A 23615-nucleotide genomic window follows, 5' to 3' on the forward strand; every position below is an offset into this window, starting at 1 on the left:
GTCAAAAATATATATATATAAAGCAATACTTGCTCGATTTTAATATGAAACACATTTTATTTAACATTTTAAAATACACATACAGATACATACACAAAATGCATACGTTTACAGAACATAGGGAATTGTCAGTCTATCACAATCACACGAAACCCTTGCAATTTCACAAGGATCCTCTAGGGGCTTCAGAGACAAGTAATTGATTGTAACCAATTAATGCATAAAAAAACCCTAAATAAATAATAAAAAATAACATGAATTGTAACATACAAACTGTAATAATTCTGTAAATTTGATTCAAATAAATTCGTTTTAATTATATGTTGGCTATGTATGTATTTAGGCTTATGTATATGTATATAAAGTAAATAAATTATCGGTCAAGTATTATTATAAATATTCTAAAACATTAATAATGATAATAATTAAGCCATCATGACTGCATAGAATGCTATCAATTGTTACACAAAATATGTATTTAACTTATATGACAATTTGTTCCCATATGTAAATTCAGTAACAATTGAAGGTTGGTAAACCACACTGAACATTTTTTCGGAATGTTCTGGTTCCCACAAATGTTCTTATTCGGTTCTTTAAACAAAACAAAATAATAATAATAATAATAATAATAATAATAATACATGTGAACCATATGGAACAGAAACATTTGGGGCACGTTCTGTGTTTACTGGGATGGACCCTCCACAAGTTAAAATAGACTTAATGTACTATCTATCTATCTATCTATCTATCTATCTATCTATCTATCTATCTATCTATGTGAGTTCATTCATTCCTCACTACTTCACCGCTACTCGAGAAAGCGTATTAAATGCATTCACTCGTTCATTTATTTGTTTATTTATTCAAGTCAGGCTGTCTTATGAAGGCAACCATCTTTTGCACGGGTCTTTAATCTCGTTTTTTTTCTTCCCTTTTTCATACGGAAACGCAGAGCAACCACTGATCTTTAATAGAGATTGTCATTATATATAGATCAGTGGGTGCAACTCATTACTATATTTAAGCAACAAACCTCTTTAATTGTTATGCAAAGGTTTTTCGAGGCTGGTTGAATGGAAAAAAAGTGTCACTTCTTCCAGCACAACGACAGGTGTGTTTATATGCGGTTATGTCATAAAGTAAGCATTTTTATCCGCTAAAATAATAATCACTCATGCGGCTCAATCGTTCGCTTTTAGACTTGATTAAACAAATGCCACATCGACAGAAAATCTTAGCCATATCATGGATAAATAATCAGAAATTGAGTTTGTATGTTTTATTGTGCATTTAATATCTTAATAAGGTAATCGAGCGTGCGTCTTCGTACAAGTCCAAAACTGAACTGAGAAATTAACATATCGACAACGACATAACCGTACAGAACAGCCATAGTTTGTTGTCCTCACATCTTTCACATACATCACGTATGCACGCTCTTTGTCGTGTTGTCGTCTCTCAGCTGACCAAAGAGCAGTTGTGCTTTCTTGACCATATGTGAGACGCGGATTATGACTGAAAAAAACTGATCCTGGAACAGCAGCTGCGGAGACTAGATGGACCGAACCATCCTGTTCCCGGAGGGGTGCAATACGGAGGGAGGGTTTTTGCAATACGAAAAACCGCTGCTCTTCACGTAAAAGGAGAGCTTTGTTTTAAAGACATAAAGTGTAAATCCAAATTAGCATATATATATGATGTTGTTAGATGTTGTTAGATAAAACTGTAGTCATGTTTTAAATACTTCACCTCAAGAAAGAATGAAACGCCCTATCCCTTCGAAGCAGTTTGACGCGCCCGAACACTATAAATACGCCACTAGCCGCGGATTTCTGTAGATGTCAACTGTCATTTCGAGATCGACTCTAGTCTGAGACGGAGAGAAAACGTAGTTTGTTGGCACTTATCCAAAGTAAAACAAACTACACACATATCTTTCCACTCCTCAGACATTTAGACAACGATTCTGCGTTCAATCTGAAGCAAAAAAAGACACTGGTTACTCGGAAAAGCTGAGAAGGGGTGTGACTGATCTCAGATCAGCCGTCAAGCTGCCTATACAGAGGGCACTGCGCCAGGCTATGTGCCATCTAAAGCCAGTGACAAAGAAAAAATCGGAAAAGATTGTAAAAAGGTAGACGACCGAGGGGGTGATTCGTGTAGAGAGGCACGAGTAACCAAAACCCTTAAGCGAGGAGAAGAAACAGCCTTTGTTGCCCTCCAGATTATGTGAGAGCGCACTACAGCTGATGCTAGAACCTGAGAAAATGTGCGGAAGGAGCATGATATGCCAATGGGAGGTCTACAGCAACAGACCCTCCATCAAGGAGACGGAGAAACCCAAGAGTGAGTCGAGGAGAACCAATGGCGCCGCCAAACAGAAGTGGCACAAGTGGGGAAAGAGGACAGGAAGGAGGGCGCACTATCCAGAAATGCGCAGGCATCGAGCAAGATTGTCTCGGTGGTCTGGCACTCTGGTTTCATTGCGTCCTGCCAATGTGAAAGGCAACCGAGCGCCTGGCATGAGAGCGCCCAGGAACACCAACCAGTTCCTCATGCACGAGAAATACCAGATGATGCACATGCGATCGGACTCCGTTGGCACCGACAGCGGGTCCGACTGCGAAATGGACTTTGCGGATATGGACTCGTACCTGTGCGTTCTGGAGAACGCTAGAGGCGCACTTTTGGACAGTCCAGATCTGCCTTCGCCGCCCACATTTTACGCCCGACAGATGAACCAATGCCAGCCGTTTTCCTTCTTCAGCTTCAACCAGGAGGAGAGCATGCAGTATTTCCCATCGGAAGACGATATGATGCAAAGCGAAGACTTCATGCAAAGGGACTTCAAAGAATTCTGTGACTCTGTGGCACCATGTATTTAGACACCTGCCACAGGTAACATGTTTACATCACTGTTTTTAACATCTAAGTCTGTGGATTGCAATGTGAGAGGCATTTGTTTGTTTGTTTGTTCTGTGATGTGTTATACTATTGGGGGGGATGTGGAAAGGGTCCAAAGTAGGAGTGTGACCAGCCAGCCAATCACCATCGAGCTCACTTGATCACTCTTGACAAACATAGCAGTGGTTTGTACTGCAAAACTAAATCCCATGTGAATGTTTTTCATAATAAATCGACATTTTGCTAAACTTGGTCTATATATTTTTTTTATTACGTGATTCATTTTGGGTATACTTCGCTTGGTGAATAATGACCTGCAATTATAAAATGCATAGAGAGACTTGCATAGAGAGATAATTATTCTCAACCTTTGGCATGGTTTATGTTTGTAATGATGTTAAAACTGAACAAATCAATATACTGCGCCTTATAACGTTAGAAAGGATGAGACGGTAATCAAAATATTTTGGGGTCAAAAGGTAGAGGCGTAACAGAAATATGATGCCTGTGTAACATTTAAGAAGCTTCTTTCCAACACACACCCACCCTTCAAGTACAGCAGAGCTGGGTTTCAGAGATCTGACACAAGAACAATAGCAAAGCTCATGAGAAAAGGTGTGTGTGTGTGCAAAAGAGTGTCTATATAAGCACATAATCTGCATCACTAATTAGGTTTCCATTTTTACAGCACACAATGAGACCTATGATCATCTCTGGTCTTTTGTATATGACAAGATATCGGTGTTAATAAGGAAATTTAGTGCCCCAATAGTCAATAAAAATGCAAAAAGGCTCCAGTGAAATCTTTCTCGTGAATAGAGACCTGAGTGTTTTGATCAGCAGCGGTTCAGCCCCTTTCCTGCGCAGCTTGCCAACTCCATGTCAGATAATTATGGTGCAACTTCTTCGGGCCAAACCAGCAGTATTGTGTGTTCAATTCACTGGCTTCATTTGAAGCCAATTAACTGCCGAAAAAAAAAAAAAAAAAGATTTTACTGAAGTATGGAGTGTTATTGAGTAGTTGACGTGGCAGGTGTGACATGATCTATTTAAAACTATAGATATTATTATATATTATTAAGTATTATTTTTATGACCTCACAATAATTCAGAGAAATGTTTCTAATATTCATGTAAAATTACTATATATATATGTGTGTGTGTGTGTGTGTGTGTGTGTGTGTGTGTGTGTGTGTGTGTGCTCTTGTTTTTGTGACATATCAGGACACAACTCTGTATAATGACATGGGTATGACACAGGTATTACAAGGAGAGGATGACTTATGAGGACATAACCCATGTCCCCATTTTTTCAAAACGCTTATAAATCATACAGAATTCGTTTTTTTTTTAGAAAGTAAAAATGCACAAAGTTTCCTGTGAGGGTTAGGTGTAGGGTTGGTGTAGGGCCATAGAATATACAGTTTGTACAGTATAAAAACCATTACGCCTATGGGATGTCCCCACTTTCCACAAAAACAAACGTGTGTGTGTGTGTGTGTGTTAAACTTAATGATCCTAAATATAGGCTCCATTAAAATGGACTGAATGAATTTCAGAAAGACATTATCATCTCATTGTTATGAATTATTAGTTATTATAGTTATATAGTTATCATAGTTTACTATAACTAAAACCAAGAAAAGTTATTTAACTGAAATAAATGGTAACTGAAAATAAATATAATGAATAACTTAAACCAAAAATAAAAACTATTTAGACATTTAAAAATAGTAATAAGAAAAAAACACAAACAAAACACACAACAAAGTTGCTAAAATCTACTAAAATGTAAAAAGAAATAATTTATTTAAAATATGAGTAAATATCAGTCTCCACAAAAAAAGGACAGTATAACAAATACTTTAATATTACATTATCATGCATTACAGTCATAAGATTGTGAAGAAATGTGTTAACTTGCCATGATAGATAGATAGATAGATAGATAGATAGATAGATAGATAGATAGATAGATAGATAGATGTGGCATGGACATGAATGACAGATTTAATTAACTTTACTCTTATTAGTAATTAAATTTTTTTTTTTAAAGTACATTTGGTGACTTTTGGTTACAGCACCTATGTACACTTTCCCTTAAACATTAATATCATTTAAATCTTAAACCTTAACACTTTCTCAGTGCAGTGCATTGAACTTTTTACCTCTATTGTTCTATTCAAACACATGCACATTATCCAACTGGTTCAAGATTATACAAGCTTTATGCCAGGAACAAGATTTTGGCACCGGACATGCATGTGTCGAATGAGGCAACGCCGCCCTTTGGACCAGAGCTCAAGGTCTTAGATCAAATGTGTGTGGTAGTTTGTGATCAAGGTTGGCGGAAGAGTTAATCAGTAAACAAAGCAGTTTAACACCAAACAAAATAGTGTAAAATAAATATGATATAACATGTAGATCATTGTAAGAAAGGACGCTCCCATTCTGAAAATGGGCAGATGGCATGACATATCTGGGCAGTGTTTTGCATCATATTTATAATTAATGTATAATTATAATGACGTCATTGGTTTTGTGACCACATAGTGATTCAGGAACTGCATGAAATACTTGTACTTGATAAAGTTAATATAAAAGTTTATTTTGGGCCAAACACAAAATGTAAATGACATTTTCGGAGGAAATGTAGAAATCCAATATAAATTTCAAACTGAAACTCTCAAATAAGGAAGGATAAGGTTGCAAAGAAGCAGAATATCTTGATCATATGACACTTATGGTGGGAGGAGGGGAAGAACAAGATAACGGCTGCTAACAGTCAAGCTGGAACTTTAGTAAACAACACAAGATTCTGTCTGTAAGGTTAAACCTGGCTCTCCATGCATGCCTCGTTCTCCTTTTCTTTATCTTTTATAAAAGTACTTCATATTTAAACACTGAAAGCCAACATTAAATGAACAATGACCTTATTTAATACCCATTCCTCATGCTGTTGTGCATGAATAATCAGTAGACATTACTCAATAATAAAAAAGTCTTTGTAAACCTTGTGCAATTTCGTAACAAATCATTAATAAGCTGTTTTAAATAACAGTGTCTCCTACAGATAAATGTGTCAAGATTTTGATGAGACATTTGTCATTGGCAAAATATATTGTAAGTTAATGATTATTGAATAAACAAGAAATTAAAAGCAAAACAAGCCTCAGTGGAGACTGACACCAAAGAAATTAGTTGTAATTAGTTGTACTTTGGTTGCATATAAAACATTAGATCAATTACAGATCATTCCAAAAGTGGTCAAGACTGGAAAATGCAAAAATATGCACTGGCTAATACTACAGTAGAAATGGAAAAACTTTACATGCTTCCTAACATGCAAACTAAAATGTGCACTGTACCTTTAAATGCAGAGAGCTTGGCAACAGTTGAGGGCTGGGTTGGATCTTTGTGTGTTTTGTGGGGGATGGGTTCCTCTGAAAGGCCTTTGCTATAGAAAAAAATATGTGACCTGTGGTGTAAACTTTGGGTGGAATAGGTGCACAATCACGTCCTCTTTTTCTCTCTCAATGACATGTCATGGCCTGCAACACCAGAGGCATGTCAGACTGACTCATAACTGTTTGACAGGCCGAGCGAGTTATCAATACAAACTAGCATGCTGTCATGATCCAGAGTGTTTTCACACCATCAAAAGTCACTGAATCATCATGCAATGTAAAGTGTGTGCTTTAAAAACAAAGCATTTTAGAAAGTCACCCAACTTTATTCCTTGAAAATGGCTATATGGTTGTTTGGATATGAAAATGTTACATATTTATGGTAGTTAGCACCTCCCTTAGCTGTGATTATATTCACAATACAGCATAGCTTAAAATGGTATAGTGCTACCTGCTAATAAACTGCTGACAAGTGACAATGTATCCTAAACATACTTTGGATAAAAGTGTCTGTCAAATACATGTTGTTGCGTGAAGCCATTTACATTTACGTTGTTGACATGCACTTTTATCCAAAGAGACTAACCATGCATTGAAGATACATTTTTAGCATTTCATTAGCAGTTAACATTATAAATATGTACATTTTGCTTCAATTAGTAACTGCACACTAAGATGTTGCACTAAAGTCATTGACCTTTACATCTACATATATCTACATATATATATATATATATATATATATATATATATATATATATATATTTGACAGACACTTTTATGTAAAGTGATCTCAGATCTTCAATAATTTTTTTAGCAGTTAGCGCCATCTGAGGCTATGCTACATTGTGAGTATAATCACAGCTGAAGGAGTTTCTAATTACGTTCTTTAGCCAAAAATATGTACCTTATTGCTGAAATCAGTCATCTTTGCTTGTTTTGCACTATGTAGATGTTGTTGCACTAAAGTCATTGACATTTACATTATGCATATGAGAGAACTTTTATCCAAACTTACTCACAAGGTGCGTTCCAAATGACGCACTAAAAATGCACTATGTACTTATGTTCTATGTACTCAACTGTGTAGTGAATGAATTTTATAAGTTTATTTTGTCATTCATCATCAGAGTCTGATAGCCTTTCTCCCTTTCCTTCAACACTTCCTTTTTTTTAAAGTTATTTAAGTGCATCATCTGTGCATTTCTAGGAGCATTTTCTTCTTTTTCGGAATTTTCAGTGTGAAAGCACTACTCACACTATTTACTCAACAAAACAGCATAGCATACTGCATAATATGCAAATTGGGACATACCATTAGTTTTTTCGGTTATTTCAGTGCAAGATCCAGGTATTTAAAGTGCAGTTTTTCTTTGTGAAATTTTAATGTAAATGCACTTTTTGCACTATTTATACAAAAAACGCCATAGAACAAGTACATAAGCACGCGATTATTATTTAACAATTTCTTCTATACCGCGTTAGTCTTCGACGTATATTCACAATATTCACACAGTTAATGAGCGGCTTAAACTGAAACGGAAGAGAAGAAATTGTTGAATGAAGTCACTATTTTTATTTTCTTTGTGCACAAAAAATATACTTGTAGCATCATAACGTTACAGTTGGACCACTGATGTCACATGGGCTATTTTAATGATATCCTTACTACCTTTATGGTTTTTGAATGTGGTAGTTCATTTGCTGTCTATATGGAGGGTCAAAAAGCTGTCAGATTTCATAAAAAATATCTTAATTTGTGTTCCGAAGATGAACATAGGTCTGATGGGTTTAGAAAAACATGAAGGCAAGTAATTAATGACAGAATTTTCAATTTTGGGGGAATTACATTCTTAAAAGGCACAGGCAAAGGTAAAATGTATTTACATAGCATATTTCACACACAATGGCAATTCAAAGTGCTTTACATATACAAAGGATTTAAAATAATCATGAAAGAAATAACAATAATAATCACATAATTAAAAACAATGTTTAAAATGTAAAAAATGATTTTAAAATTTATTTTAAATGAATTAAAACAGTTAAGAATAAAAATGATTATTCATAAAATACAGTGCAATCAGTACAAAAAAAAAAAGAAAAAACGTTTATATGACAACAGTGTAGTCAAAAATGGAAAAGTTCTTCCTTTGCATTTTTAAAAAGTTTCACGTATACACGACAACGTTTTCAAAATGATTTGCGTTTACACATATGCACGAAAACAGACAAAAACTATGTATTACATATGCCAGGCCAGTAGTTGGTGCTGTCACCTTGTTAGTAAACAGTACCCCGTAGGGAAGTGACGATTATATGTTGTATATGATGCGTATCCACTGTTGGTTGTAATACAGTTGAAGTAAATCCACATTTGCTGAAGAAGCAAACTCCTGAGTACTAACAACAATACCATGCACTCCGCCACTGTTGTGTATGTTTGTTCACGCTTGCCTTTAAAATCGACACGTACTCCACATGTCTACATACATGCACGCACATGAAGTCTTCAAATGCCGTTTTCAAAGATTCACGCTTTGGGTGTTAACACAGAAACGATAATGGTGGCATTTTCAAAAACTTGCACTTTGAAACCCGTTTTTTCAGTCCCCAAAACGCTGTTGTCGTTTAAACAAACAGGCAAAATGCATAAAAAGTTTCCTATTTTCGGCTTAAAACATTGTTGCGTAAATGGCCTCTTAGAAGGGTTTTGACCACTTGCTAGCCGGGCTGGTCTCAGCTGGTCAGAGAAGAAGACCAACTGACCAACCAGATGAAACCGGTGTAACACTGGCCTGACAAGATTAAACCAACCGCCCAACCAGAAGAATCAACCATTTTCTCAGCATGGCAAACAGTACCATATTGTTTAACTCAATGAATTTTGCATTTTAAGAATATTTTCCTGTTAACAGTTAATGCTAACTGCTAATGAACAAGTAGCTTGAATGCACTGTGAATGACTCAACCCAATGAGTTCAGATAAAAATGTCTGTCAAATACATATAGATGAAAATGTGAATGACTTTAGCTGAACAACATTCAGCGCAGAGCAAACAAAGTCTATTTTTCTAAAAAAGCAACAAAAGCATTATTGAGCAATGCAGCAGATAAGGTGAAGGCAAGACCCATAGGTTGTGAATGTGGGTCCGTTCCCTTCCCCCGCTTCCAAAGACACTGCAAGCAGGATTACTCAGCGAGATAATGATATAAGAGAACACTCAATCCCAATCGACTCTCTTGCTCTCGCACGTAGCTTAATCGCCTAACAGGCCCAAAGGCTATGCTTCATGTTTTACGCCCCCTCCCTTTCCCTCTATATCCTCTCCTCTCCTTCACAGACGTCTCTAACAATAAAGTGCCTCCTACACTCAATATTGAGCAAATCATGCGACAGAAATGGCCCCATTTCATGCCGATGATCTGTCTCTGTCAGCCTGAAGCCGTTTTTAGGGCTGGTGTTTGATCAGCGGGACTGTTTTTGTCAGAAATGCACCAGCTTCTGAAAGTAAAATGGGGTTTTTCATTGTCAGAGAGGAATAAATTGTTGATCTTTGGGAATCCCCGATTAAATATCTTTTTATTAGATTGAAAGTTTGATGATGAATACTGATTAAAAAAAACTTTGATGTGACTTTAAAAAAAACATAGATATATGTAGCCTTTATACAACAGGACTGTTTTCCTAAAGCTGTGTTATTTTACAATTATTGAAACACTGTAAGATAAAAAAAATCCATAGAAAAAATGTATCATATTTTTAATTCGCTTTTTATTTTCAGACTTATATTTAAATGTACTAATTTTGTTAAGTGTTTGTGTATTTTAATATATATATACACATTTAAAATAATCGTGATGAATGAATTTAAAAAATGCATTTTTATTTCTACTGTAGTAATTATACTGTAACTTTTCTACTGTAATTATACTGTAACATTTCTAGTTTTATGTTCTTATGTTTTAGATCTATTTTTTTATTTATTTTCCAAATAAAATTGAATCTGTTATTTTCAATCATCAATTTTTTTTTATAAATTAATAGTTTCAATACCTCTGTCGTGTCAACACTGCCATTTTGGTTTCTCCCTGTGACTTTGTACCCATGCTGCAGTTATGCTTGATTTCATTTTATGGATGTGATTCTCACTTCTATAAATTAACCACTTTGATTCCAAGAAGACAATCTGACGGCATCAACAGTATTGTTAGGTAAATCCTTCGTATTTTTAGGTGTTTTCCTAGGCAGTGTTAAGGGAAGCATACTGTTCCTCAGATTTAGTTTGATTTGGCCTGAGCCATATCTACAGAGGTAAAAATGGTTCATGTAGCAACATGCTAAAAAACTTCAGAACATCTTAGCAACTGCATATAGTGAAACCACAACACAGTATAGCATTGAGAAAGTAACTTTTTAAATGGCAAAATACAATTAAATCATGGTTGGAGAACATTTTCTTTGCATATGTAAAGTTAATCAAAATATTTTAGTGCATTAATGCTCGCTAACTAGTTTTACTGCAAATGGTGTCGCTAACAGGCCAGTCTCTGTATTATTTTGGGTGGCTCCTGGATATTTAAGGCGTTTTCGAAATGACTCATCTAATGTCTTCCACAGGAAACAGATGCTTTATTATGATCATAACAGTTATTTAAAGTCAGTCAGAATATGATTTCTGCACAGTAAATCAGCATTAATTTAAAGGCATTTCAACACTTTTAAATGCTTACAAACAAACTGGTTGTAAAGTTTACAGTAAAATTATAAAGTAACATTTATGAAACCTTACTGTAAAACCCCCAAAATGTACATGGATGATCATAATTCTTTTCTTTTTAATTTTTTTGCATGGAAATTTAGAGAATTTGAGATTTAATAAAACAAAAAAATGTATATTACCACTACCAATTACCACTACCTACAAAAATTACAAATACAATAATACCAATTGACATAATGCAACATTTGAACTCACATCCCTCAATTTTTGGTCTTTTGTAGTAAAAAGTTTGAGTATCTTTACTAGATTTACTGTAATTACAGCTATAAATAAAAATATTACAAAACACAAAGAAACTAAACTAAATTCTAACTCAATGCATTTAAAAAAATATATAAATTCTATGGTTTAAACATGATTCATCATGAAAACTATGCAAAATAGAAGACTTTTTACTAGTAGTCTCAAACTTCTGGAACACACTGTTTGCATCTCTAACACAAACATTCAGTACAACTTTTTTCACAAAAATCATCCTCTTGTGTTTCAAGAATGAGTTTTTACATTGTGAACTACATGCACATAGGCTACACATGAAACCAAGGACTGAAGCTTGAAATTAAGACAATTTTTTTTTACTGTGCAACAAGATCCACCCGTACAGCGACACTCCCCTTAACTAACTATACGCCTTTGAGTAAATAAACCTCATCCTGCTGCAACAAGCATATTGAAACACTGCTAATTTTAGTGCCAGTCGACACATCCCCGTTAATTCCTACTTTTTTATATTTTGTCCCATAGCTCATTTTTTTGTGTTTGTGTAAATCAAAGGGGGGTTGGAAGGGGGGGTACTTTGATTTCTCCTGCCTGCCACACACTAACCTGATTAGCCAAAGCAACCAAGTATAGGTCTCTGCAGGAAATTAATGGGAGTTACGAGATCAAGGTGTTTTTACACCATGATACCTGATTGGTTGATGTAATAGTGACGTTAGGTTTAGGGGTGGGGTTGGGTAAGGGGGATCATTTAGATTGCATGATTCAGAAACACCCAGCAGTTTCAAAACACCCACATGGTGATAAACGCCCACTTTTGCTCTGCAGAGACCTAAGTCTCAAAGCAACAGCCAACCAGAGGGCAGGAGCCTTTAAAATGGCCGTTGATGACAGCCTCTCATATTAGCTTCGTCCTATCATGGCTGACGCTGCTGTTATCCGAGCCCTACGCTTGGAAGTGAACAGTACAGTAATAGTTAGAGATCCAAACAAGTCCTCTTTGAGAAGTTGGGAGGCAGGACGGGGTGGGATTTGAGGAACAGAGGGAGGAGTTTTTGGGGTGAAAAACACACAAGACCTTTAAGTATGGAAAAGTACTGACTTTTGAGAGTTTTTTTTTTTTTCTTTTGATGAGTTAACGCATGACCGATCATTGAAAATCTTGCACAATAGCATCTGTTGCTACAGACTGCAGCTTTAAATCAATCATTAAATCCCAGCAATGCCAAAGCTAATATTTTGGTGAAAGAATATCCACATTTTGTGTATTTATATAAGATATGAAGTCTAAAGCAGCTCGATATGTGTGTAAAACCTCTCAGTTTGCACTTGTAGGCACAGTGTGTCATTTGGGGGAAGGGCTGTTATTCTAGTCAGATGCAGGCTGGCCATGTGACTCTTGTCTTTCTGAGCTGGCATTAGTAGCAGGTAACTGTGGAAATTATTCCCACTATGACAGGAATTTACAGAGTAAAATGTAAATATTTCATACCAGCACACATTCTGGTTCCTTCCCGCTCAGAAATAGCCTCCCTATGTTGTAAAAACAACCAGTGTTCGTTCATATCTGTCAAAGGGCTTGCTAATCTTTTCTAACATACGTTAAACTGATGAAAAAAAAAAAAAAAAACAAGAATGAGACTTTAAAATTAAAGGAGACTGTCCTCAGTTAATGTTAAAATGGAGAACGAAGAACTGTTTTTGCTTACCATCCCCCCATTCACACATTAGCATTACAGCTAGCATCACAAATGTGAGGCTTTCGTAAATAAAGGCTGTTCGTAGAACCAAAGTTGGTTTTACATAACGGTTTCAACTTACAGACAGGACTAATTGCTAGCTCTTTAGGAAAACATCTGTTACTAGTGCTTTAACAGATGAAGACACCAAATGCTAATCTAACCCACATGAAAAAATACTAGTTATTTATAGTAAGTTTTTTAACCATACTATAATCAAGTGTACTATACTGTATATATTATAGTATTTACAGCACTTTGTAAATGAATGCTACAGCATACTGTAGTATTACTATAGTGAACTGATAAACTGTAATAAATACTGTAATATACTTTAGTTTTTACTACAGTAAACTGTAGTGTAGTTAGTATATTATACGCCATAGCTGTAGAAAACGTAGAGCTTGAAGCATTGGGTGAAGTATTTTTTATATTAGTGTGGTTGCTATATAACCACAACAAAGTGATTCAAGTACTTTACTATACGTTTCAAAAACACTATAAATTACTATAATATTTTTTAATGTGGGGAGGAACAACATCATCACACAGAATCACATAGAATCACAACATCTCCACAGAATCACATAGCAACTCAAATCTTGTACATTTGTGCTAGGAACATTAATTATCCCTCAGATTGTGTGTTTTGTTGAGGAGAGGTGTTATTAATTTACCTAGTGATTTAAGTTAACTTAAAGTTTTTTGCAAAGCGAGTAAAAACTCACACAAACACACATTGAAGGATGAACAAGCAATATTTAGAAACCAGAATAACACTTTTTTTGTGGGCTCTTTTAAAACCCATTGGCAACATGCTAACTCTAACATCCTAGCTTTAGCAACATGCTTAATAATGACTCAAAACATATTAACATCATGACAAAGCCCCCTTTTTTAAATATAGAAAGTTCCAGCAATAAATAAAAAAATACCAAAGTTTATGGCCAAAAACAGGACTCAATAACACAAAATGGCAGTTTTGGGGGACTTGTGTCACTGAAGAACAGCTGCTTTATTCCTTCATGAGCTATACACACAGCTGTTATGTCACAGTGAAATCGGAAACCACAGCGTCCTGTTTACGCAGAGAACACAGTGTTCATGACTATGGTTCAGAACCACATGCAGTTCTGCCTATAGTGATCAAAACCACCGTCAATCAAGCACAGAGTCAATGGTACAATGATATACTTGAAAACACACACACACAATGATAGCTGGAGAAAGCCAAATGGATCCTGTAGATTTATTAAGGGTTTCATCAGTAGACGAAAATAACAGTGCAAGATTTTTGCTCCTTGAGCGACTGCACGTTTCATTATTGACCCTTGCACAGGCTTATGTTAAAACACATTTACTGCCAACTGGCCTGAGCTTGAGTGACATAAAAAAATGTCATGGTCTAATAAAAATTGCGTTTTAAGTAAGACATGCTACAGTTAATCCAAAACATTAACTTGAACTACAATAAATCCAATAAGTGCTTACAAATGCTAAAAAAGTGAACAGTCACAATACCTAAAATATATGTGCGTGTATGTATGTATATTATATATAATAATTTTTTTTTTACCTGTACATATATGCGAATTTGAACCTAAATTCTTACAATATATGCATTTCATATATTAAACACACATTTCAAAAATGACAAAAATGTCTGTTATCAAAACATTCATGTATAACTTTAAATCTTTAAGCATTTTTGGATGTTTGCATAAGAGTAAAGTAATAGTAAAGGCTTCAGTTAACCTTCTGCCCTAGTTAGTGGAAACTGCTTGAGTCTGCAGATAAGGGTAAGAATAAACACCAGAGGTCAAATATCACTAGATCAAATATCACTTGATTGCAAATAAATGCACAGACACTATTTAAACTGAACTGAAATGACATCACTTAATTCAATGATGAACTACATTTATCTGCCTTTTGCATTAATGACACACTGTTTTCCTAATTAATGTTGTTCAGTTGCTTTGACGCAATGTATTTTGTTTAAAGCGCTATATAAATAAAGCTGACTTGACTTGACTTTATCTAGGACAAGGCTGATTAGTTTTTGCAATCACTTTTGCGCATACAAATGCATGCATTTTCTCCCCAAATTTAAAAAGACTTCGTAGCTGTCGACACTGTGCAGACACGGTGTCTTTTCTGAGCGCCTACATGCAAGAATCGCCAACAAATAACAAAAAAAGTTAGCATTTTCATGTGCAAAACATATTTACTAAAAGAGCTTTAATGTGGCACGTGCAAACATGTAGAAAGCACGGAGTAGATTTTCTAGAAAACAACTTTGTGGGCTGATCCTGTGGTTTGGAGAAAGTGAGCAGGGAATGAAAACAAACACTAAAGCCAACTGTAACAGTCATGAAAGTATTATCACTCCACCCTCTAGTGGTACAAACCAGCATTTATTCTCTCAAATCATTTCAATCATACAAAGAGAATATGCATTAGATACTGTCATTTTGAATAATAAATTACATCTATTAAACAGAATAGGCAAAAATGTCTCTGAAAACTGGTCATCTTCCTTGTAAAGAAATGTCTTTGAATACTTGAAATTGTTTAGGTCTTCAGCGAAGGCCTCTGGCGTCTTTTGGCATCTCTGTGTTTCTTGCGACACTCCTGTTGGGACGAAAAACCGCTATAATTCATGTCATAAAAAATGCAAACCAGATTTCAGTACTTTTAAACATCACATAACCATTTTGAAATCTGTTCAACTAGGAATCTGCTATAAATTACAAGCGAAAGCATAAAATGTTGTGTTTTAATAATATGCACAAACTATTAGTGCATTTACAGATTACTACATATATTTTAGTTTAGGGATAATTAAACATTTAGCTTTGGTTGAAGTGAAATTATGATTTTTATTAATAATTTTTCCATATGAATCAGTTTTGAGATCTGTGGTACCTCTCTGAGCGACGTCCTCTTCTCTTCCCAGGCATCCCTCTGGTCCTGTAATTTTACACTTCTACAAAACATTCCTGGCCCCTCTGAAGAAAAGAGATTTGTACACAGAGTGTTTGAAAACACAGCAGGAATTGTTTTTTAAAATAAAACAAAAATAAACCTAAAAATCCATTTGAATTTAACCTCATACACACACAGGCTTGATTAAGCATTTAAAAATGCAGTTATTAGTGATTGTTTAATTGACCATGAATGTTTTGATTTGTCAAGAGGAATGGTTTAAATCTCACCTTTTAACCGCTCGTCATTTTGAAAGAAAAAGAAAAAGGTCTTTTTTGATGTTGTCGGTTCCCTGCAGAAAATGAAAACTATTTGATTAGGGACTTCTTTCATTTGTACATTTCTGTATTTTACATATTTGAAAACATAATAATCCTAAACGTAAATTTGGTAGATTTTACATCGGTATTTTCGATATTGACTAATCAGCGGATTTTGTTATTATCTTTTAAGGAAACTCAATACGTTTAAGCTGGTTTGGCATGTAAAAATGTTTCTAGTGATACATCCCTTGTGCAACCAAGCACAAACTGTAAATGATTCATAAATACATTATAGTTTAAATGATAACAGAATTACTCGTTGATTTCGTTGGAAGCGGATTGGTCCTCCTCAACCTCGTCCACTCCTTCCTCGTCTGAACTGCTGTCCTGGAAACGAGGGTCTGCTTGCCAAGAGAACTTGGCTCCTTTTACAGTCTCGATTTTGTACTCATCTGATTAGCAAAAAAGTAATTATGTTATACTCCAACATGATATAATAAGGTAACATAAATAAAATAAAATAAATATATGAAAATCCTAAATGAAAAATGTTTGAAAAACCAATCCTGCAAAGAGACTCCCAATATTTTGACTACAATGAAAAATGACATAAATGATCAGTGCACCTGTTTTGGTGGTCGTCTCCGCAGCTGTGTCTTCTTCAAAGAAGGAGAACTTGAATCCACCTGAAGTATCTTCATTTGCTTCTACATTAGAAGTGAAGGAAACCTCCATGTGTTTCATTAGATCTCCTGTATCTTCCTCCTCTTTATCCCATGAAACGGTTTCCTTCTCTTCCTGGATTTCTTTAGACGTCCCAAAGACCTCCTTCAGATCCACCGAGATGTCAAAGTAAACATCCTTAGAAACTTCAGGGAGTTTTTCAGCCTCTATGCGTTTCTTTCGTCTCGCCGCTTTGCTGTCCAGCAACAAAAACAGAAATGTTTAACCAAGTCACAACGAGTCTAAAATCCCTAAATAAGTTGATGTAATACCTCTCTTTCTTCGGTTCCTCGGTCTTGGCTTCAAAAGCAGTGTGCTCTTCTTGTGTCGGGTCGTAATGCAGGCTGGAAACATCTCTGCAAAGCCAAACATAAACCTTGAAAAACAAGTTAAAAGAACAAAACGTGCTCAAAGAACATCCAAAGTCGGCATACTTGAACATCTTGCCCTTTCTGGTGTTTGGTGGTTGTATGTTGGTGTTTAAGATGCTCTGGAGGATGTCTAGACTCTTATTTTTCTCCTCAAGAAGTTCATTTTCTGCATCTTTTTCTGGAGCCGCTTCATCTGAAATATTAGTAACAGGTGAACAATTCTTTCCAAATACAATGAAACCCAAGAATATTAGTTAATATAAATAAACTACCTTGATCTTCAGGCTCACCATCGCTTTCCAGAAATCTAGAATCCACCTGGAACCTTGAATCTGTTCCGAATCTGGCCTGCAGCTCCATGAGCTGAAATAAAGATGAGGACAGATGAATGAGAAACCAAACAAACTCTGAATCTCTCTCGATCCTGATAAAGATTCAATCCAAACCTTCTGTCCAGCTTTGCCTTCAAACTGGGGCTTGATCTGGAAACGTTCATCCTCAGAACCATCGTCTTCATCTTCACTGTCAAACAGTTTGCTGCCACCTGGCTGGTTGTTCTTCTGTGGAATTATGATGGAAACATGAAGAACAAATCAAAGAGATCAAGAAAATAAACTTCCAATTTCCAAACTTGGCCCATATTTGCCTTTTCTTTGGACATGGACGTTTGTTGATCTTCATCAGATCCTGAATCATCCTCAAAGAGGCTTTTTTTCAAATTTGTTGGTGGTTTTTCTGGTCTGCTTGTTGTTTTATCCTCTTCTTCTTCATCATCAGAATCAAACACAATGTGTTTGGTTTTGTCCACTTTCGCCGCGTCCTGAAAAACATCACGTTAAGACTAAGTAACACTAAAAGATTCAAAACAATACTAGACCATTTCAATTTTCTGTGATTCAGGACTTTGAATTTGTAACACAATGATATTAAAATTTAGACCAATACAGATAAGCCAATAATCATTGTAGAATCAATTTATTTACAATAAATCAATGAAGTTCACTTAATCAGAACATACTAAAAACACAAAGGCCAACAGAGACAGAAACTAAAGTTTACAAAGCTAAAATATGTATTTACGAGTTTTAAAAAAAGTTAATTACATAATTATGATGATGATCAAGTGACCGAAAAATCGTAAACATTCTATTTTTCAATTTTTGCAAGCCTTGGTACGGTGCAGGATTTTTCTTTAGAATTTATTTATGAATAATGGCATCAAATAAGAAATAGCCAATCAAAGCAATTTGATACTATTTTGTTTGAATAAATTAAAAATAAAACACTTAAAAAAATTACTTATTCTAAATTCTACACATGAATTTAAGCATCACAGCATTATAAATGTACAGTACAATAGATTAACTTTTTAAAGAGTTAGATGATCACAGAAGTAACGAGCATGAAAAATAACAAATACAATACAAATAATACTATTAAAATAAATCTCTAAAAACATCCTAAAAACCAACATTTTACTGATTCATTGTGCATCCTCGCTTAAAATACTTCAAACCTTGGACTACCTCTACTCACCACGTTCGACAGAGCACCTTGAATGAGTTTCCTCTGTTGCTCGCTTTCTTTCTGTCGTTGCTCCAGTGCCGCAAGACGTTTCTGGTTGTCCTGCTGTTGTTTCTTGGCATCTATCAAAGTTGGGTGAAGAACTGTTTGATGTGAAACAACATTCTCCTGAACGTTCTTTGAACTGGAAGATTTAGAATCTTTTGTCGGAGTTCTAGACTTCTCATCATCACTAGTTTCCGATTCTTCACTAGAAGATTCACTGCTGGAGGATCTGGAGGTCTTTGATCGCTGGGGTTTGACTGAGTTATTATTGCTTACAGTTTTTAGTCCAGTTCCTTGGATGGTTCTTGCCAATTGTGTTGCTAAAGATGTTTTTGAAGCGAGGACTTTAGCATTATCTTCTTCCTCGCTGCTTTCCGATTCTTCACTAGAAGAGTCACTGCTGGAGGATCTGGAGGGCTTCATCTGCTTGGGTTTGACTGAGTTACTAGACCTACTCGTTTTTAGTTCAGTTTCTGGGACGGATTTCACTGATTGTGATGCTGAAGACCTTTTAGAAATGGAGACTTTAGCATGATCTTCTTCCTCGCTGCTTTCTGATTCTTCACTAGAAGAGTCACTGCTGGAGGACTTTGTCTGATTGGGTTTGACTGGAGTCTTTGAGTTGTTAGAGGAAACAGTCTTTAGTTTGGTTTTAGAGATGGTTTTTGCAGATTGTGCAACTGAAGGGGTTTTAGAAGTCAAAACTCCAGCACTATCTTCATTATCTTCTTCTTCGCTGCTTTCTGATTCTTCACTAGAAGAGTCACTGCTGGAGGATCTGGTGGTCTTCGTCTGATTGGGTTTGACTGGAGTCTTTGAATTGTTAGAGCTAACAGTCTTTAGTTCGGTTTCAGGGATTACCGATTGTGACGCTGAAGATGTCTTAGAAGTGAAGACCTCTTCATCACCACTGCTTTCTGATTCTTCACTAGAAGAATCCTCTTTTGAGATGGACGCTTTATTTTCAAGTTTTTTGAGGCTGTTTGTACATTTAAAGTGGATAATTTCTGTTGAGATCGACGGTTTGAAGACTGCGTATCTTCTGGGATGCTTTGTTCTTTCAATTTCAGGTCATGTTTGAGTCTTTTTAGGAGATTCACTGTCTATATTTGGAGCGACTCTTTCAGGCTTGGCTCAGGATCTCCAAAGAGATCCTTCGTTCCAATGAAAGCAGGAAGAGAGACAGTGTTGACCTGGTTCTTCTTCTTCTTACTTTCTTTCTCAGGGGTGTCGTCTCCAAGAAGAGAAGCGAGAATATCTTCTGGGTTATTGCCTGTTTTTTTTGGTGGTGCACTTGGGGTCTTGGCTTCGCCTTTGGGTTCTTCTACACTTTCATCATCTGAAATCACCTCTGCTTTTTTAGCTAGCTGCTCCAAGTCTGCTAGGGAAAGATCTAAACGGTAGCAGTTTCCCATCATGGCTTCATAATCAGAATCAACACTAACATCATCATCGTCGTCATCATCTGCCTCATCGCTCCCATCATCAGATTCAGATGCGGACTGGTTTTACTGGATCCTGTTGGGGAATCTTGAGTAACAGGTGCAGATTCAACTTGTGTTTGGGTCTTTCTCCGAGTGAGTATTTCATCAGTGTCCGCAGAATCATATTCCTCATCGTCTTTCGTTGAAGTCAGTAGGGACGTTTTCACGTCATCTTGTTCCACTCCACCCCAGACAACATTAGACTTGACAACAAAATCATCTCCCACCACCTCCAGGTTGTCATCGTCATCCTCCGTGGAGATCTGTTTAGGCTTCTTCAAATGTTCTTGAGCAACCAACATTCTGATTTCATCTTCAGTGTCAGAGTCGTTGTCGAAAACACGAACTGATTTTTGTTTTCCTGTCTTTGCAGGAGACAGTCCATTTTGTTGGATCGCCACTTTGTTTTTGTTTCCAGTGGCAGCCGCATTCATTCCATTTCTCTGAGCCAAATTACTAAGAAACAAACTCAAGTCTATTTTGGATTTTTTGGGGCACGTGTTCTGCTTAGGAAACTCCCCTCGCCTCTTCTTACTGATTTCATCGTCTCCACCTTTAATCTCCCATGTCAGCTTGGACACTGACGTGACGTCATCCACAGTCTCCAGTCTCTTGATGTTGTGGCAGTGTTTGGATGGATCATACTTAAAGACGTATTCAAGAGTTAAGGGTAGATATTGAATTACATTGAAACTATGATGATTCAATACTATTTAAGTTTATTTGTATAGCACTTTTTTCACGATACCAATTGTTGCAAAGCAGCTTTACAGAAAATTTCAAGTTTCGACATTATATTTAGGAGTACGTTATTAGTGGTGACTATGACAGAAATGTACAGTAAGAATCATGCAGTTAGTTACAAATGACACATAATCAAGTAGACTGTGAACACTATTAACTGCGTTGATTATATATTGCGATTAAGCAAAATTAGGTAGTTTTATATTATTGATTTATTGTGATTCTGCTCTTCATAATGATCCCAGATATAAATATTTTAAAAAAGTTGGCACTTCACTACAAAAAGCCAATGTCAGCAGAAAAGAAAGGGAGATGAGGACATAAATAAACAAAAAAAAAAAGTATGTTCCAATAAAAACTAATTTAGTTTGGAAAAAGCATCCGCTAGTTTTAGATTACGAACATCTCAATGACTTGTTCCTCCAAGCAAAAGTGCACTTGCAAGCATATCTGTGTCAATTCTTTTCAGTAAATCTTCTAGAATTGTGACATGGAAAAGGATATCTTGTTCTTTCCTTTACCCTTCAGATTCACGACAGGAAGTACCCTCCCAAATTTACTCACGACCCAATCCTGCAAGAGTGGATAAACACAAAACCAAATGTTAAATCAGCATCTGGGCCATTTTTACAACTGGACAAAAGTTATTAGCAAAAGAAAATCACACAGACCTTATGGCCGGGAATCTCAGTTCCTGGAACAGCTGCTTTCATGTGGAAATTCTCAACGCCAGCCGCTTTAAACGAATCCACTAATTTCTCCTGAGGGATGATCTTTGGTGTCTTGGCCTTTTCAACCAGCTGCTGTCGTTCCTCAGCAAGTCTTAAAAAAATAAAAAAAAGCAATACAGAATCTGTGTGTGTTGTGTGTGTGTGTGTGTATATATAAGTAACAAAATATTGACTTGTTGAAGAAAGTTTTTACCTGTGTAGAAAGCTTTCTTTTGCCAACTGAATAAGCAAGGTTCCACCTTTCCATGTGGATTTATTTAAGATGCCTACAACCTGGTATAAAAAAGCAATGTACAGATTGATTTACATCATGACAAAGAAAGCAGAGAGAATTTATTAAACAGCCTAACTATACGTACATCTTTTGTATTCAGCATCTGTGATGTTTATGTTGATGTAGCCGAATGTTTTCAGAGGAGTTCCTGCAAAAAGATCAGAAAGATATTGAGCATATGTGAATAACATTTAACAGGTACCCAGTTAATGTAATAGAAATATTACATTGAATTCGGTTTGCATTTTAATAGATGTATTTTTTTTAAATAGAATTCTTACCATTCTCATCTTTCCTTGTAACGATTTCCACATCTGACACATCCCCAAATTTTCCAAATCTGTCTTTGAGGTCCTTCTCGGACACTGTGTGACCAAGACCGCCGATGTACAACCGCTTCATGGCCAGATTTCATGCAAACAACCCCTTCTGTGTACCATCAAAACACATATAATGAACCACACCTAGGTCGCCATATAGGAATGCATAAAAAATAAAATCATAGTATTGTGAACATAACTGACACTTGACAGTGACAAAGATGGACTCAATATTATATATAACTATTGCGGGGGAAAAAAAGCTAAAATGTGCATACAATAATTGCTGCTCAAGGCGGGCACCACATGATGTTATGATCCCACTTATATTTTTACAATAAAAATAATTATTAAATTATCTAGCTTTTTTTAAAGTAATATAATTGTAGATAAATAAATTCCCAAAGATTATGCAGTACTGTACGTATCATTTTTTGCCTTGTAATAAGCACCAATTATTTAATTAAAATATAACATTTTAACTGCATGGCAAAAAACATAAAACAAGTGTCAAATTCTGTTAAATTATATTCTTCATGAACATATGATTATTACAAAAGAACACACGGTATGATCCTAATTTCTCAATACTTCTGGGTCATACTTCAACATATCATCGTTAAACAGATCCTTAAAATATTCCATAAGGCAGAAAAAAGGTATTATCATAAACTCAAAACGGACTTACGATCACGCCAAAGATTCACATGTAGACACTGATGTTACACGGTAACTGTTCCGCCGTGACACCGTGGACGTGTTTTTGGTTCCGCATGCGAATGTAACGCAACACTATTGAAAGTTCCATCGACGAAACCAGAGACAAAAGGACTTTGACGAAACGTACTCACGGAATAAAGAAACGCAATATTAGACAACTTTTCAATTTCTCCCATACGCGATAAAATTATACGAAGAAATTATCACTTCATTAATGCTCTTTAGATCAACATTCAAATGTTTTAGGGTGTTTTTGGATACGGTTCCCCCCTGCAGTTCTCGTGTGGTATGTTCCGTGTTGACGCGGGATTTAGTTGAATCAGTCATCATAAAAGTCGCAGCGTTTACCTCAGAAGAACATTAAAGTAA

The 23615-nt window shown here is 35.8% G+C and overlaps 1 protein-coding gene and 1 pseudogene across 1 annotated transcript; one reads left to right on the top strand and one right to left on the bottom strand.

The window, feature by feature from the left end:
* The first annotated feature begins 1827 nt into the window (after positions 1–1827).
* LOC113039507 (uncharacterized) lies at positions 1828–3158 on the top strand. Its single transcript, XM_026197399.1, has one exon. The coding sequence runs from the start codon at positions 2256–2258 to the stop codon at positions 2889–2891; it is 636 nt and encodes a 211-aa protein (XP_026053184.1). The 5' UTR covers positions 1828–2255; the 3' UTR covers positions 2892–3158.
* A 12302-nt stretch (positions 3159–15460) lies between these two features.
* LOC113039508 (nucleolar protein 8-like) lies at positions 15461–23268 on the bottom strand (annotated as a pseudogene).
* Between the last annotated feature and the right edge of the window lie 347 nt (positions 23269–23615).

This window comes from Carassius auratus, chromosome 22, assembly GCF_003368295.1.
Source record: "Carassius auratus strain Wakin chromosome 22, ASM336829v1, whole genome shotgun sequence".
Classification (NCBI taxonomy): domain Eukaryota; kingdom Metazoa; phylum Chordata; class Actinopteri; order Cypriniformes; family Cyprinidae; genus Carassius; species Carassius auratus.

Excerpts from the sequence above, each read along its gene's own strand:
- LOC113039507 (XM_026197399.1), top strand. The coding sequence starts at position 2,256 with ATGCTAGAACCTGAGAAAATGTGCGGAAGGAGCATGATATGCCAATGG.